This window comes from Cervus elaphus, chromosome 24 (genome assembly GCF_910594005.1).
Source record: "Cervus elaphus chromosome 24, mCerEla1.1, whole genome shotgun sequence".
Taxonomy (NCBI): domain Eukaryota; kingdom Metazoa; phylum Chordata; class Mammalia; order Artiodactyla; family Cervidae; genus Cervus; species Cervus elaphus.
Genome location: NC_057838.1, coordinates 25,074,730 through 25,091,750, shown reverse-complemented (window position 1 = coordinate 25,091,750; position 17,021 = coordinate 25,074,730). Strand labels below are relative to the sequence as shown.

At 47.4% G+C, this 17,021-nt stretch overlaps 1 protein-coding gene and 1 non-coding gene across 6 annotated transcripts; both read right to left on the bottom strand.

Moving 5' to 3' along the window:
- Positions 1 to 1,294: 1,294 nt before the first annotated feature.
- Positions 1,295 to 1,401, bottom strand: LOC122683414. The gene has a single exon (XR_006337750.1). It is a non-coding gene; the product is annotated as a U6 spliceosomal RNA (small nuclear RNA).
- A 5,535-nt stretch (positions 1,402 to 6,936) lies between these two features.
- On the bottom strand, positions 6,937 to 14,898 carry CCR8 (C-C motif chemokine receptor 8). Of its 5 annotated transcripts, none has more exons than XM_043885613.1 (5): positions 14,485 to 14,898; positions 11,663 to 11,823; positions 10,948 to 11,054; positions 8,985 to 9,089; positions 6,937 to 8,832 (listed from the first exon to the last, which is right to left on the bottom strand). In XM_043885613.1, exon 5 carries the CDS (start codon positions 8,799 to 8,801, stop codon positions 7,743 to 7,745), a length of 1,059 nt encoding a protein of 352 aa, XP_043741548.1. In that variant the 5' UTR covers positions 8,802 to 8,832; positions 8,985 to 9,089; positions 10,948 to 11,054; positions 11,663 to 11,823; positions 14,485 to 14,898; the 3' UTR covers positions 6,937 to 7,742. The 5 variants fall into 5 exon arrangements, with proteins under 5 accessions (XP_043741548.1, XP_043741544.1, XP_043741545.1 ...); XM_043885609.1 differs by lacking the exons at positions 8,985 to 9,089; positions 14,485 to 14,898 and adding exons at positions 10,240 to 10,314; positions 13,473 to 13,525; XM_043885610.1 differs by lacking the exon at positions 8,985 to 9,089 and having other exon boundaries at positions 14,485 to 14,897.
- Between the last annotated feature and the right edge of the window lie 2,123 nt (positions 14,899 to 17,021).

Below are 17,021 nucleotides of genomic sequence, written 5' to 3'. Positions count from 1 at the left end.
TTTGCTTTCCCATCCCACTGACCATAGACATCTCTATGCAGAAAGAAATATACATATGTCCATTTGGATACATGATCTCCCTTTACAAAGTTTATTCATAACAAGCTCTGACAGCCGGAGGAGTTTCCACCAACCAAAGAGGAAGGGCTGGAGTAAACACTGGCAGCTGGAAATGGGTGGGACAGACAGACTGCTCCAAAGGAAGTTCTGGTTTCCTGCCCTCCAGGCCAGGAGATGAGCCTTATGGTGCCTTGCACCTGTGTCACTTCATTTGGAAGAAGATAGCTGGAATGGTGAAAAACACAGAGGTAAGTGGCTGTCAGGTTTTGCTTTCAGGAAAAACCAGTTCAAGGAGACCTTTCCTGTCTGCCTGGAGCCAGAGCTGCTTCTGGAAATATCTAAATTCCCTCTATTGTTGCCAAAGCAATGAGCCTGCTTTTGCCTTTTGGAGGCCAGAAGGGGGCCAGGAGGGGAGATACCATGCACATTCTGCGGCCACAGCCCCTCCCCTCCATCCTCATGAGCCCCTTTCTGATCGGTAGTCTCCCAGGGAGGTGAGTGGGCGTGTTATGATGGCCTCTATCCTATAACTTATAGAGGCTCCTCTCCATGTGAGCATCCCGTCCAACCCCAAACACACCCAGGGCAGCTGCTACCCCCAGCAGTGGGGAAAGCCACCTTCTGTGCCTGGTCACGTGGGTGGGCACCAACAGCAGGAAAAAAGAATTCTCATGGCCTTACCAGAAGCTTCGGCAAAGAGGACGGTCCTGTCGCTGCTTTGGGCTTCGCAAGAGAGAAACACCTTTCTTCCTTCCATGCCAGTGATGTTTGCCTCCAGCCTCACCACTGAGCCGAGGGTGATCGGGCTAGGAGAGGGGCAGTGGGGGCGAGTGGCTGGTAGCCTGGTCTCTGAGAAAGGTGGGGGATGACCCTGCAGGGGTTGGAGGCTACCAGAGTCGGGGTCCTGGGCTTCTACTCCAAGGGCCAAGATGTCAGGGCCTTTGTGTTTGTCACCTGCTAGCTGTGTCTTTGTTTCAGGTTCCTCATTTGTCAAGTTGGAGATAATGGTACCAACCTCCCAGGATTATAGTAAAGATCGGACAAAACAATGTGTGCGAGTTTAACAACAAATTAATCACGCATCAGGAATTCTCATTTCAGTAGCAGCCCAATAATTATTTGTGGACTGAGTTAAATATATACAGGCACATGGGTTGGCTTTCTTTAAATCAGAGGTGGCCAAAAGTAGTTCACCATTGTCCTGTGGAGTGTGTTTTGTTTTTTTTTTTCTTTTGAAAATATGGAACGCTTCACGAATCTGCGTGTCATCCTTGCGCAGGGGCCATGCTAATCTTCTCTGTATCGTTCCAATTTTAGTATATGTGCTGCCGAAGCGAGCACTGGAGTGTGTTTTTATGTTGGAACACAAAACCCATGTTCAAGCTGATCACCTTGAACTTGGATGAAAAGGGAACATCTAACAAGTTTAGGTTGGTCCATGAGAAAAACAAAAGTAGAAGCTCCTCTTTGTACGCTGGATTACTACATGAGCTCTTATCTTCCATCATAACACCTGGAATAAGCTCATGTCAGCTTACTCCTAACTGGAACCCAGGGAAGGAGACAGACCTCTTGAAGGTGATTGTCATGGTCCCAGTGAAAACTGCATTGGCACTGCAGTACGCCGTCATGAACAGTGTGGTGTCTATCATGGTCCCCAGCGCGCCACCATGGATAATCCTGCAGGGCCAGACAAGGGGAGAAAGGGGAGGAAAGAGTCACCCAGGATTCCACTCCGCATGGCCAATTTCCGTGAGGCGACGTGCTGAAGGGTTCCCTGCAATCCAGGACCAGATCCTTCTATCAATCCGTTTAGAGCAGAGATGTGAGCGCAGAGCCAGTGCCGGGGAAGCAAACGCTATTGTCTGAAGTGAGTCACACCAGCTTAGAAGAGAACAAACTAAAAGCAGGAGAAGCCCCCACCCCACCACCAGCCCCAACCACAAATTCGGATGAAGCTTGTATTCCCTTCTGGGCTGGTGTCAGGGGAACTAGAGTGGTACAGTGAAAACAGCATGGGCTTTACAGGCAGAGAGCCCTAACTCTAAATCTCACATTTCTAGCCATGTGACCTCAGTCACAGAACCACTGGGGCCATCTGCGTCTTTCATTTGTAGGAGAGGAATAGCTCCTAGGAATTTTTGTGAGTGTTACATTAATACAGCCAAAGCTTCATCTAAAGGGTCTGACATATACTAGCGCTAAACAAGAGTAGTCCCCCCGCTTCTCATTTCTAACTTCCACTGCTTACTGCACTGCCATTTAGGAGGTTAAGGAGGTTCTTAACAGGGAGAGGCCACACCTTGAGTGGATCATTGAGGGACTGGCAGAGCCTCGCTGCCCAGGGAGCCAGTAGAATAAGGCGGCGGTAACCAAGAACCTGGGACTTTCCTGGTGGCTCTCTTGGTAAAGAATCCACCTGCCAATGCAGGAGACCCAGGTTCGATCCCTGGGTCAGGAAGATCCCCTGGAGAAGGAAATCGCAATCCACTCCAGTATTCTTGCCTGGAAAACCCCATGGACAGAGGAGCCTGGCAGACTACTGTCTATGGGGTTGCAAGAGTCGGACACGACTTAGTGACTAAGCTACCACCCACCAACCAAGAACCTGCTGAAGGCAACCAGGGACCCACAACTGGGTTCTCACCCACCACCTGCTCTTGGATCAAGATAAAGGCCATTTGAGCTGCTGGCTGGGACAAGCCTGCATGCCTCACCCAGGCAGCCCCTCCAGGAGGGGCCCAGGCTGGAACAAGCAGACGCACTTCTTCTCGGAGTCATTGTGGAAGACGACATACTCAAAGCCAAGTCTCTCCATCTCTGTGATCCGGAGAAAGAGGCGGGCGTCTTCTACCTTTTGAACTGGAGAGAAGAGTGGATTCAATAAGAAAGGCCTCAGGCAGGAGTCTGATCCTCAGGGTGGTGTGGTCTCCAGGGCTGAAAGCACCCAACCAGAGGATGTCTCGGGAAAGCCACCGCCCTCAGCTTCCCATGGGCACGCCACCCCGGGCATGGTCCCATAAACTTCTGACGGAGAAGAGCAGCTTCCAAGGGGAGGATGAGGTCAGCAGTGTGAGGGGCAGTGAGGAGCCAACTGCCTGTGAATTCAGGACACCACTGTTCCCATCAGCTGAATAACAAGCGCTAATCCAAATGCATCGATTGTGGCAGATCTAGGAGTAAGCAGACCACAGTCCTTTTTGTAGAACACGTGTATGTGTCTCCTCTCACTGCCACAGGCCTGAACTTTCAGTGAGATTTGTTTATACTGTATGACTTCTGAGGGAAATGGGGATAATTTAGAGGCCCTAATTAGAGGTTAAGCCTCCAATATCCAAAACTTAATGACTTCCCTGAAGCTCAAAGGGTAAAGAATCTGCCTGCGATGCAGGAGACCAGGGTTCGATCCATGGGTCAGGAAGATCCTCTGGAGAAGGGAATGGCAATCCGCTCCAGTATTCTTGCCTGGAGAATTCCTTGGACAGAGAAGCCTGGCAGGCTATACAGATCATGGGGTTGCAAAGAGTCGGACACGACTGAGCGACCAACACAGCACATCCAATACTTTGTCAAACACCTTCATTTTGCCAAGAATCTCAAACCAGAATTTCTTTTCTTTCTCTTTTTTTTTTTTTTTTGGCAGCATGGCTTATGAACTCTTAGTTCCCCGACCAGGGATTGAACCCATGCCTTCGGCAGTGAAAAGGCAGAGTCCCAGTCACTGGGCCACTAGGGAATTCCCCTCAAAGCAGAATTCTGAATGACAGCTTAGGTATACAAAATTATATACTATAAACATAGCATACAATTATAAACTATAAATAAAAGTCTTCCGGCTGGCTCCTCCTGTCTTTCGAACGCATCTCTTCATCTTCTGTTTTCCATCCGATGTCCTTCACTGACTGGTTCAAGAGCTCAGCCCAGCTGACCACTAGAGGGAGCGCGAGTTCTTTCCCCAGCAGATTCTGGCTCCTGGCCCTGGATGTCAGTAAGATCCTGCCATCTGTAGCATCACTGAGCTGCCAAAACTGGGTGTACCAGGGTGAAGGCCCTGGCCCTTAATCCCAAGCACTGCCTCTTCCCAATTCTTCACTGACACTGCAGTGAGATGGTGGGGCTGGCAGGTGGAAGGAGACGCCAGGGGTGACCGCAGACAGGGGTGGAGCGGGCACTGACCCGGGAGCCCGGAATCCCTGACTCCAGTCCAGTCTCTGCCAAAAACTCGCCTTGTTGCCTCTCTAGACCTCAGTTTTCTCACTTGTAAAATGAGCAGGTTGAACTAGATGGCCTCCACGTCCCTTTTCTAGCCTGACAGTGTATGAATCTAGGATCACCATGTCCAGACTGCCTCATACCTGACTCTCAGGCTAATGCCGGCCACACAGGAGGTGTGGGAACTGGGCTGGAACATGGAGCTCCCCAAGGAAAATGCACACACAGAAGCAAAGTTTTGCCCACAGTCCTGCACTCTCCAGAGGCCCCCTCCAGCCCAGGTGAAGCGCTCCTAATACAGGGGTGTGAACGTACCAGGGACAACTTTAGCGATCCTAGCTAGGTCTCCCTCTTTAAGGAACTGCCAAGAGTGACGGTAACCGGGAAGTCGCGTCCACGTCCCATCCACAGTCTTCTCCATGAGTTCATCGTACAGCCTCACCATGATGGGGCTCCAGCCGGAGTTCGGGAGGGAATAATCCTTTGAATCAGAATGGAGGTCGTGACTTCTTGAGACCTGGAAAGTTCAAAAGGTAGCTGACTGTGTCCATTCCTACAGGGCCGGCACAGCTGAAAGAAAACTTGGGGTGGGGGAGGATTCAGGCCCTGGACCCACGCAGCCAGAAGTGACCTTGGGGAGTCGGGGCAGGGGGGAATCAAACCCAAGACCCAGGAGGCCAGAGGGGACCCTGAGGGGTGGGGGTTCAGACCTGTGACCACAGCAGACTTGCTGGGGCCCAAGTGGGCAGGGAAGATGCTGGTCACATTTTCTGATGATCCTCCAGTGCCCCGAAGGTCCCATTCTGTTCTGCTGATCCCCTCGCTATAAGTAGGCCCCATCCAAGCATGGGAACATCTTCCCTACCCCAGCCCCCATGAGGGCCATCCCACCTCCACTTTTCTTCCTTTCCTCCTGTCCTTCCGCATCCTACCTCGTCATGTGGGGATTCCGCTCATCTGCTTAGGTGTCCAGGGACCCCCACCAGCGCCTAGTAGGTGCTCCTACTTATGAGCAGACACGAACTCCTCGTCCTCCCACCCCATCTTCTTGACTGTTACCCACAGTTTTCTTTTAGTTACACCTCTTTTTTTGTCCAGAAAATGTTATGTGAAACAGCAATCACTGCTTTCCCTTGAGTCGCCACTAATCAGATTCTCTTTCCCTGATTCTGCTCGCTTGCTCACTCTGGGGCTCGGCAACCCCACTTAACCGTCTGGGAAAGGTTCAGCAGGGTCAGGAAGACTGGAGGGGCCTCCAGATATTGTCACTAAGTTCCCAGGCTGAGGGTCCACCCCTCCATACAGGATGAAACGGCCAAGTGGCATGAGCATCTTCTAGACATCAGGAGTCCTGGCTCCGAGTTCTCATCTGTCACAGGAGTCTAAGGTCCCTGGTAGCTCCCTCCCTCTGAGACTCTGACCACACTCACAGCAGCCCGCATCTGGATGCAACGTGGGTACTCACGGTGATGAGTGGGGCTGGCATCCAGGCTGACCAGAGCATCCGGGGCTGGCCAGCCAGGGCTGGGAGAAGGTGTGCTGCCTGTCGGTGCCTTGCCAGCCACCTGAGACCTCTCTGCAGCATGACGTCCAACCGAGACGGGCCAACTGAACCTTCTTCCAAAGGCAAGCCTTCCTCCTGGTAGTTGAGCACAGACCTGAGGCTCGGACTCAGCCAATCAGAGCGTGTGTGGGTCCTCTGAGGGCCAGGCCGTCCCACGTCCCTCTCCTGCATCAGGTCAAGCAGTGCGGAGCGGAACTAGAAAGGACGTCAGGCAATTGTGGGTTAGAAAGTTACACATGCATTTGATCTGGAGAGTTGCCAGATGTATTTTTGGCTGTGTGCCTGGAACAACTGAGTCAATCAGAATGTTTTACAGGCCAGGTTCACCGGGATGGAAAAACGATAACCAGGAGCCAGAGTGGATAACCTCCGTCTCTGCATGTAAGGGCAGATGGCTTTGATACCTCACCCTGGTTCTTAACCGTGTCTTATTTCAGAGGCCAGTTCATTTATTCATCCGACAAATGTTAATTAGGCACATACTATGTGCCAGGAACTGTTCCAGACTCTGGGAGCACAGGAGTGAATAAAACAGATGAAGTCGATGACCTCATGGGGTTTATGTCCTAAGTAGGTAGTTAACAAGTAACGTTAATTGTTGCACTTTCTACCCCCAGCTGCTGTCCTACCTGTTTCTCTGTTTTATCAATTTTAATACTTAATGTTATCTCATAAACAGCCCAAATTAAAAGTTCACCAATCATCCCCAAACTGTCTTTCAGAGCATTCCCCCTCCACCAACCCAGAATCCAATTTAAGATCATTTATTTCAGTTAATTGTTATGCCTTTAGCTTCCTTTAATCTGGAACCGTTTTTCAGCTTTTCCTTGACACATTCTTAACATACCACACACACACATACACCAGATACACGCAGGAATGAGCTCCCATTCTTTCCACCCTGCTTTATGGGACTCTTGTTACTCCCAGTGAGTGAACGGTAGGTGGCGTTAGAACACAGCTTCATAACCTTGCATAACCAACCCCCAGATATCAGAGGTATGCATTATTGCTATTAATATCCGCATTTACATATAAAGACACTGAAGCACAGAACAATTAAAGTACACCGCCCAAAACTGCACAGCTAGTAAAATGTTATATGCTGTGCATTTTTATTATAGTAATAATAATTAAACTTTTATGTGTACAAAGATGTTTATAGGCTATAGGTGGGACATCGGGTAGGTCTATGGAGCAGGCAAGGCAGAAAGCAGCATCATCACCATCTTCAACTTTGTCTTACACGTGTCTGCCTTGACATGCAGAGATGCTACCTCAGGCCAGCTTGTAAGTGGGGAGCGGGGTCTAGGACAGGAAATCCAAGGTGACCCTTGCAATGTCCTGAGCAAGGCCAGCATGGTTCAAGATCCGAGGCACTTCCCACTTCACAAGTGTTGCAGGTCAGTATCTCTCATGAACACAGATACAAAAATCCCAAGAAAATCCAGTGCTTTATTGTTAAAATGATCATAAACATGAGGTCATTTTTTCCAGGGAAAACATGGGTTGATTTAAAATAAGAAAATCTATCAATATAGTTCATGAAATTAACAGAATAAAGGAGGAAAGCTACATGATCACCTCAATAGATAAGGAGAAAGCATTTGACAACATTTAAGCTGGTGTTTGATAAAGATACTCCAAAACCTAGGAGGGAAAAATCCCTATAGCTAACACAGTGAAACATATAGACTATTTTCAGAAAATAGTGACAAAGTCTTTGAAAGTTGACAGGGTTGACTTGCAATAGTAGTAATTCACTGAATACCATGAAAGAAGTCTTGTGCCTGTAGCTAGCTCTCCAGGAGTCTCCCTTCAATGTAGCCTCCAACTCCAGCGTGAATCGTTTCTGTTTCAAGAAGGTGGGTGATGGAGGCAGAGGGATGCTCTGCCCTGCACAGACTCACAGAATGTAGTCTATGGTGGAGGAGCGAGTGGAGTGCTGATTCGAGGATGATTTTTCCAAGGCCTCCCTAGAGACCTGTCTCCCTACGTAGACGAAGATGTGGCTGCGACTTTTCCGAAATAGTTCTGATAAGTGTTTCTTGAACTTCTCACCCATGAACGCATAGATAATAGGGTTCACACAGCAGTGGGTGAAGGAAATGGTTTCTGTGACATGCGTGGCGTAGACCAGCCGCTGGTTCGTGACACATCCATCCAAGATGTGCATGTCATGCAGGGAAGTGAGGAAGAGGACCATGTTGAAAGGGACCCAGAAGAGCAGGGAGGCAACCACCACGATGAGCACTAGCTTGATGGCCTTGGTCTTGTTGTGGTTCTGGCAGCTCTTCAGCTGGTGCAGGATGTTGATATAGCAGAACATCAGGATGCTGAACGGGATCAGCAGGCCTAAGATATTCATTTCAAAGTGGATGAAGATCTTCCACTTCAGCGTCTGCTGGTTGTAATATGAGTAACACTGTAGGACGCCATTTTCGGAGGCCACTTGGTAAAATACTAGTAACGGGCTGGTGGCCACGAGGGCAGTCAGCCACACCACCAGACTCAGGGCTGTGCCCATGCGGACCGTCCTCACTTTCAAGGCATACACAGCATGGACAACTGCCAGGTACCTGTCCACACTCATGAGGGTTATAAAGAACATGCTGCTGAAGAAGCTGATGTAATAAAAGCCAGAGACCACCTTGCACATGATGGTCCCAAATACCCACTGGTCCAGCTGATAGTGGGTCTGAAAGGGGAAGCAGAAGACAAAAAGCAGGTCAGACAGGGCCAGGTTCAAGAGGTATACGTCCGTGATGCTCCTCAGTTTCTTGCAGGCGACAAGGACTAGGATGACCAGGCTGTTGCCCAGAAGACCAAATACAAACAGGATGCAGTAGAAGACGGCAAGAAGCAGCTTGCTGTCTCTTCCCTCCCCATCGCAGGGGCTCGAGTAGATGTCAGGATAGTAGAAGTCAGTTACTGTTGTCAAATTGGGCTCAGGTGTGTAATCCATCAAGGCAGGAGGAGGCCAGCCACAGAGGCACCTAAGAGACATTCCTTTCTTAGCGATATTTTGTATTTAAAAACACGGACTGAATTGTGCCCCACCCCTCCCCACCAAGTTCATATGTTGAAGCCCTAAAGGCCTGTTATGCACTAAATGTGTCCTTCCAAAATTTGTGTGTTGAAACCTTACCCCTATTGTGATGGTATCAGGAGGTGGAGCCTTTGGAAAGTGATCGAATTAGGTGAGGTCAGGAGGGTGGAGGGCTTCCCAGGTGGTGCCAGTGTAAAGGACCTGCTGGCTAATACAGGTAGACGTAAGAGACACAGGTTCTATCCCTGTGTCTCTTCCTCAGGAAGATCCCCTGGAGGAGGGCATGCAACCTACTCCAGTATTCTCGCTTGGACAGAGGAGCCTGGTGAGCTACAGCCCATAAGGTCGCAAAGAGTCAGACACGACTGAAGCGACTTAGCACACACACCCACATGAGGGTGGAACGAACCCTCATGAATGGGATGAATGCCCTCATGAGAAGCACAGGAGAGCTTGCTTCCTCTCTACTCTAGAGTCTGTGAGGATACAGTGAGAATTTGGCAGTTTGCAACCTGGAAGAGGGTTCTCACCAGAACCTGACTGCTTGGGTACCTTGATCTTGCACTTCCCAGACTCTAGAAGTGTGATAAATCAATTTTGTTGTTTGTCAGCCACCCAGTCTATGGCATTCTGTTTATTGGAGCCCAAACTGTTCAAGACACCCCCAGTGTCACTAAATTTAGAGACAGGCCATTAAGGAGGTAACTTAGGTTAAAGGAGATCATCAGATGGGGCCCTAAGTCCAACTGGACTGGTGTCCTTGTTAGACAACAATCAAGTGTGAAGGCAACCCTAGAGGCTCTCAGTAGAAATCCAATTTGTCAGCATCTTGCTCTTGGACTTCTAGCCCCAGAACTGTGAGAAAATAAGTTCCTGTCATTTAAGCCACCTGGCATTTTGTGATGGCAGCTTAAATAGAATAATAATGCAGGGGCTATATGGAACCTCTCTGGGGCTTCCCTGGTGGCTCAGTTGGTAAAGAATCTGCCTGCAATGCAGGTGACCTGGGTTCAATCCCTGGGTCAGGAAGATTCCTGGAGAAGGAAATGGCAACTCACTCCAGTATTCTTGCCTGGAAAATCCCATGGACAGAGGAGCCTGAAAGGCTATATAGTCCATGGGGTCGCAAAGAGTCGGACAAGACTTAGTGACTAAACCACCACCACCGCCTCCACCATGGGACCTCTCTGCCTTTTCTACGCAAATGTTCTGTAAACTTAAAACTTCTCTAGAAAGTAAAGCCTATTTGCATTTTAAAAAGTTGAAAACTGCCCAGGCTAACTAATACAGAGGGATTCGGTGGGATAAGAAAAGCCAAAATTTGCCAAGAAAACTTAAATACCTATAGTTCTACCTCTCAGAATTAGCAACTGCCAGCATATTGCCATATTTGCTTTTGATTCTTTTCCTTTGCCCCCCTTCCTTCCTTCTGCAACAGAGATAAACAAAGTGAAGGGAAGATTCAACATTTAAAACATGATCTTTCTCCTCAAACTGATATTTACATTCAAGGCAATTTTGATCTAGACTTACGATTTTTCCAAGGCATTTGATTATTGGACACTCAGACATCCCTCTCCACCATGCCACATTCGCAATTTGAAATGCGAAGCAAGTTAGCCATTTTTAAAGATATTAATTTCACTTAAGTATTTACACAAAATAGATTTTAAGACAGTTTCTGAAGTATGGAGGTGGGTCTCTTTTTTATGTGGCCAGCATCTTTCAAAACAGGAGTCTCTCCTCCTACATCTTCCTCCCCACTTGTCTTTTACAGTTACTTAAAAAAAATTTTTTTTCCATTCATGGTCCTTCTGTTCTGCTCTCCTAATATCCTGGGATAAGAGGAAGTCTTCCTCATTTTCTTCCCTAGATCCTTCCTATCCACTCCACACTCCCCACCATGTTCCTTCATCATTAAAATCTGTGCAAAGTATTATCGAGCCCTACCATTTATCACAGTGCACCAAGAATTTTACATGCATCACCTCATTTACTCCTCTTGCATCCCTGAGAAGCAGGCACTAACCTCTCCTTTCTCTTTCTGGAGTTACAATCATACCTGAATCTCAGCTTTTGTCCAGCACCTGAAGTTACACAAAGGGTGAGGCAACAGAGCCAGGACTCAAAACCACATCTGTCTTCTCCAAATCCTTGTTCTTTTCTGTACTTCATTGTGGGTTAAAAAAAAAAAGAAGAAGTAAAAAAGCTACAATATTTTAGAATCTAGACCATCTGACTTCCAAGTTCTAGATTACTTTGTAGCAGAGTAAACTTGGACTTGCTTTTCAAACTGAAAAGGAGGCTTTTCCATTTGTGAGGAGGCCAAAAAGGCTTTTCAGGGTTTGGTGGGATATGCCTGTGGTCATTTAAGTTAGCATCTAGTCAGGGATGAAATCTGCTTGCCAGCTTTGTTCCTTGAGAACAATACCTACATGCCTTCCCGTCATAGACGCAATGCACACAGTGTAAGGACAGATTCCTCCCCAGATGCCTGGGGATAGGTGGAATCTTCTGCTATCCACCTTCCCACTCTTGGAGGAGGTTTGACACCCTCCTAGCATCCTGCATAGAAAAATGGCATGGCTTGCTTTTCTCCACTAGACCACTATGGACAGGCCCTGAGACATAAGTGGGGTTTGTAAACAGTGGGGATGTGAAAAGAAAAGAGTCACCTCTTGTGCCAGGTTTCTGAAATCCTGGCCTCTCTCCCAAGGACATAACACTATCCTTGCTTCTTATGTCTTTCTTTCCCAAGGATGTTTGTTAGTACCTACCTTAATTAGAGCCTTCCTTCGGAGGTTTTCAGTGTTGCTAGTTTCTTTTTCTCAGAGTCTGCTCTGCTGGGCATCTGCAGCTGAGTGGAAAACAGCTCATCTGCGGGTATCTCATCTGTCTGTGGTCGGTGGCAAAATAGGGGTGGGTCTACTGCTACTCCCTACAATTATTTTTAAAGTTTAAAAAAAAAATTGATCTCATTTAGAGAACATACTAGTGGTTACCAGTGGGGAGAGGGAGGGGCAATGTAGAGGTAGAGAATTAAGAGGTAGGAACTATTAGGTATAAAATAAGCTACAAGGATATATTAATAATAAGGGAACAGGGACAATATTTTATAATAACTATAACTGGAGTCTAACTTTTAAAAATTGTGCATCACTTAAGTGTACACTCATGATATGTAATACTGTATATACTGTACATATGTAATATTGTACATCAACTATATTTCAATTTTTTTAAATGCTTAAAAATTATATATAGTAACAATGCTAAAACAAAACACTATAACCAAAAAACCCCAAAATTTCAAAAATAGATCTCACCAAAGAACACATACAGATGGAAGATTAGCATATGAAAAAGCATGAGGGAGCTGTATAGTAAAGCAACAGTGAATTATCACAATACACTTGTTAGAATGGCTAAAATCAAAACACCAAATACTGGAGAGGAAGAAGATTAAGGGACTTCCCTGGTGGTCCAGTGCCTAAGACTCCATGGTCCCAGTGCAAGGGCCTGGGTTCAATCCCTGCTCAGGGAACTAGATCCCACATGTGGCAACTAAGAGTTTGCACACCACAACCAAAGATCCTGCACTCTACAGCAAAGATTGAAGATCCTGCATGCTGCAACTAAGAGCTGGTGGAGCCAAATAAATAAATAAAAACAAATATTAAAAAAGATTAACAAGAGAAAAGCATATAAATTAATTTTTTACAAAAAGATTAAGAGGTGTTCTCATTTATTGCTGGTGGAAATGCCAACTGGTACAACCACTATGGGAGACAGTTTGGTAATTTCTTATAAAGCTAGAATAGGCTCACCATATAATCCAGTAATCATGCTCCTGAGTTTTACTCAGATGAGTTGAAAACATATCCACACAAAAATCTGAGCACAAATACATATAGCAACTTTATTTATAATTGCCAAAAATGAGAATCCACCAAGATGTCCTTTGATAGATGAATGGATAAACAGGACTGTGGTAATGTACACAAGGGCCTGTTTTCCAGTGATCTTAAAAAACCAGCTATCAAGCCACAAACAGAAGCCTTAAAGTGAGTACTGCTAGCTGAAAGGAGCCCGTCTGAAAAGACTACAAGCTGTATGACTCCAACTACAGGAGAACGTTTTGGAAAAGGCAAAATGACACAGACAGCAAATGATCAGTGGTTGTCTTGGGGTGCAGTGGGACGGGGGGCTGATTCTTCCAATCCAAGGGCAGGAGATATTTTTCCATTTCTCTGAATCATCTTTAATTTCCTTCATCAGTATTTTATAGTTTTCAGAGTACACGTCTTTCACCTTCTTGGTTAAGCTTATTCTTAGGGGTTTCTTTACTGTGATTTTTTTTTAAAATTTATTTTATTTATTAATTTTTTTGGCTGTGCCACTTGGCATATGGGATCCTAGTTCCCCAACCAGGGATCAAACCTGCACCCCCAGGAGTGGAAGCGTGAAGTCTTAACCACTGGATGACAAGGGAAATCCCTATGCAATCTTAAGTGGGATTTTTCTTTAAACTTTCTTTTTCTGATATTTCATTTTTAGTGTGAAAAAATATGGTAGATTCTTCCTTACAGTGTCGAGAACAGGTGCTTCAGGAACAGAATTGTGAAGTGACGAACTCATGGTTTATTTCTGCTTGTGAGACCAGGTCAGTGGGATAAGTTCAGTCATCCGCATAGAGGACAGTCTCCTGCCTCAGGATCAAGAAGCAAGGACATAACCTGGCCTGACAAAACCAGACCAACTTGGTCACCTCACCACGAAGGTCTACAGCCACGGGCACCTTTACTGTGGAGTTCAGTTCAGTTCAGTTCAATCGCTCAGTCGTGTCTGACTCTTTGCGACCCCATGAACCACAGCACGCCAGGCCTCCCTGTCCATCACCAACTCCCGGAGTCCACCCAAACCTATGTCCATCGAGTCAATGATGCCATCCAACCATCTCATCCTCTGTCGTCCCCTTCTCCTCCTGCCCTCAATCTTTCCCAGCATCGAGTTCAGGCTGTCCTGAAAAGGTAACACAGAAAGGGGCCCATTCCTCTGGCTTTTGTGGTCCAACGGATACAAGTGACAAAATTTCCCCACCTGCCAGTCACAGGAGCTCATCACCACCACCCACCCCCCCACCCGCCCACCCTGGTGAGGAAGAGAGGTGAAACCAGAGCTGTCTTTCCCACCACTGCTCCCCCTTCTGGAGGGATGTGGAAGTTCCTCATGGAAACAGGGAGCAAGCTAAGAATTCCCCCACACAGATGACATCGGTTTCACGGTTACACTTCCAACTTCTTTCTTTAGATGCCATTTAGAAGGGCTATGTGTTCCTCTATGTCTCGTTTCCTGACCTCTAAGCCCATTCTCCTTTGTCTGCAATTTCATCTAAGTAACTGATGGTATCCGAGTTCAAATCTAGGTAATTCCCCTCGCTCACATTATTCATAAGCTGACGTAGTTTGGGGAAAACCTCAGATCTTTTACATGAGTTTTGTCAGTGATAAGCAAAGATCAATGGTTCACAGACAGGGAGACTCGGGGGCTCACACTTACTGCTCATTCACGAGGGCGGAAACCATGGTACCTGCTTTACCTGAAGCTGTGGAAGGGGCCGTGGACCGCTCCCCGTCTCGGGCACACAGGCCTCAGGGACTGGGTGGAATCCCCCCAAGACCAGCTTCCAGGTAGGGCTAGAATGATGGCATAAGACTTGGCGCAGACATCCTTGGGGCCGAGGGACGTTGGGGGGTGGGCTGGCCTCCATCCTGCCTGTTTCCTCCACTCCACAAAGCCGGGCCACTTGGTCGAGGCCAAGTTCGGCTGAGCCACCTGACTTGGGCAGAGGCAAGCCCAGTCAGCAGAGGTGTTTCTGCAGCTGATTTACACTCCCAGGCGTCCTTCCTGTGAGCTCCTCGAAATCCTGCCATTTACTGTTCCTTCCACCTGGTGGACTGAAGCTTTCCAATAAACTGAATGGTGGACGAGGCACTATGAAGATAAGGGAGTCAGGTGAAGCACTGGGGAGAGGACCACACAACCTGGACCAAAGGACCGCCTCTTGCTGCAGTCCCTGGGCCATCACAGGGAGCTGGTGTGGGCCCCTGTAGACCTGTGTCTGCCCTTGCCATGTATCCAAGTTTACTGAGGCTGCTGTAAAAAAAAAAAAAAAAATTACCGCAGACTTGGTGGCTTGAAACATAAAATTTATCCTCTCACACTTTTGGAGTTCGGATGACTGAGCTCTCTCCAGGGTCCTCAGAGAGAATCCTTCCTTGGCTCGTCTGGCTCCTGGTGGCAGCCCAGCAGTCCTGGGCTTGCGGTTACATCACACCAGTCTCTGCCTCTGTCTTTATATCGCTGTCTCCTCTGAGAGCTATGTGAAATCTCCCTCTGCTTCTATCTTGTAAAGACTCTTGAGACCACATTTAGGTTCCATCTCAATAATTCATGATAATCTCTCTATCATAAGATCCTTGACCTAACCACATCTGCAAAGACCCTTTTTCTAAATAAGGTTACATTTACAAATTCTAGGGATTAGGACTTGATATCTTTGGTTGGGAGCTTCCCTGGTAGCTCAGCTGGTAAAGAATCCACCTGCAATGCAGGAGAACCCGGTTTGATCCCCGGGTTGGGAAGACCCCCTGGAGGAGGATCTCCCAGTATTCTTGCCTGGAGAATCCCCATGGTCAGAGGAGCCTGGTGGGCTACAGTCCATGGGGTTGCAAAGAGCTGGACATGACTCAGCAACTAAGCAGAGCACAGCACAGCGTCTTTAAATGGCTTTTATCCAAGCTACTTTACCCCGGCTCTAAAGATGCAGACTGTGATGGAGTTAAAGAGAAGCCTCCATTCCTCATCTTTGGACACAAGGCAGGGATCCCAGCATCCTAGAAGAAGGCAGCCAGAACCAGACTACACAGCCAAGGTCATGCAGGGCTCAAGAATCAATGCTTTCTCCAGGTCCATCTTCTGTTGCACAGAAACATTCACTAGATCCTGAAAGGAATACCCTCAGGGACAGACTTTTTTTTTTGAGAAAACCTCTTGACAAAGGTATAAAATGCAATTTAGAATGGCTTTGTATTCCTCTGCATCTTGCTTCCTGACTTCTAAATCCATTCTCCTTTGTCTGCAATCTCATCTCCTAGAAATATTTGCTGGTGTCTGAGTTCCTATCTGGAGAAGGAAATGGCAACCCACTCCAGTACTCTGCCTAGAGAATTCTGTGGACAGAGGAGCCTGGTGGGCTGTTGTCCATGGGGTCGCATAGAGTCAGACACGACTGAACTGACTTAGCATGCATGCATGCATTGGAGCAGGAAATGGCAACCTACTCCAGTATTCTTGCCTGGAGAATCCCAGGGAGAGAGGAGCCTGGTGGGCTGCGGTCTATGGGGTCGCACAGAGTCGGACACGACTGAAGTGACTTAGCAGCAGCAGCAGAGTTCATATCTAGGTAATTCTTTAGGACACAGAAGTGCTGGACTGCCTCTACCAGGGACAGTTCAGTTCAGCTCAGTTGCTCAGTCGTGTCTGACCCTTTGCGACCAGATGGACTCCAGAACACCAGGCCTTCCTGTCCATCACCAACTCCCAGAGTTTACTCAAACTCATGTCCATTGAGTCAGTGATGCCATCCAACCATCTCATCCTCTGTCGTCCCCTTCTCCACCTTCAATCTTTCCCAGCATCAGGGTCTTTTCAAATGAGTCAGCACTTCGAATCAGGTGGCCAAAGTAATGGAGTTTCAGCTTCAACATCAGTCCTTCCAATGAACACTCAGGAGTGATCTCCTTTAGGACTGACCTATTTGATCTCCTTGCTGTCCAGGGGATTCTCAAGAGTCTTGTCCAACACCACAGTTCAAAATCATCAATTCTTCAGCACTCAGCTTTCTTTACAATCCAACTCTCATATCCACACACAACTACTGGAAAAACCATAGCTTTGACTAGATGGACCTTTGTCCACAAAGTAATGTCTCTGCTTTTGAATATGCTATCTAGGTTGGTCATAACTTTCCTTCCAAAGAGTAAGCATCTTTTAATTTCATGGCTGCAGTCACCATCTGCAGTGATTTTGGAGCCCCAGAAAATAAAGTCTGCCCCTGTTTCCACTGTTTCCCCA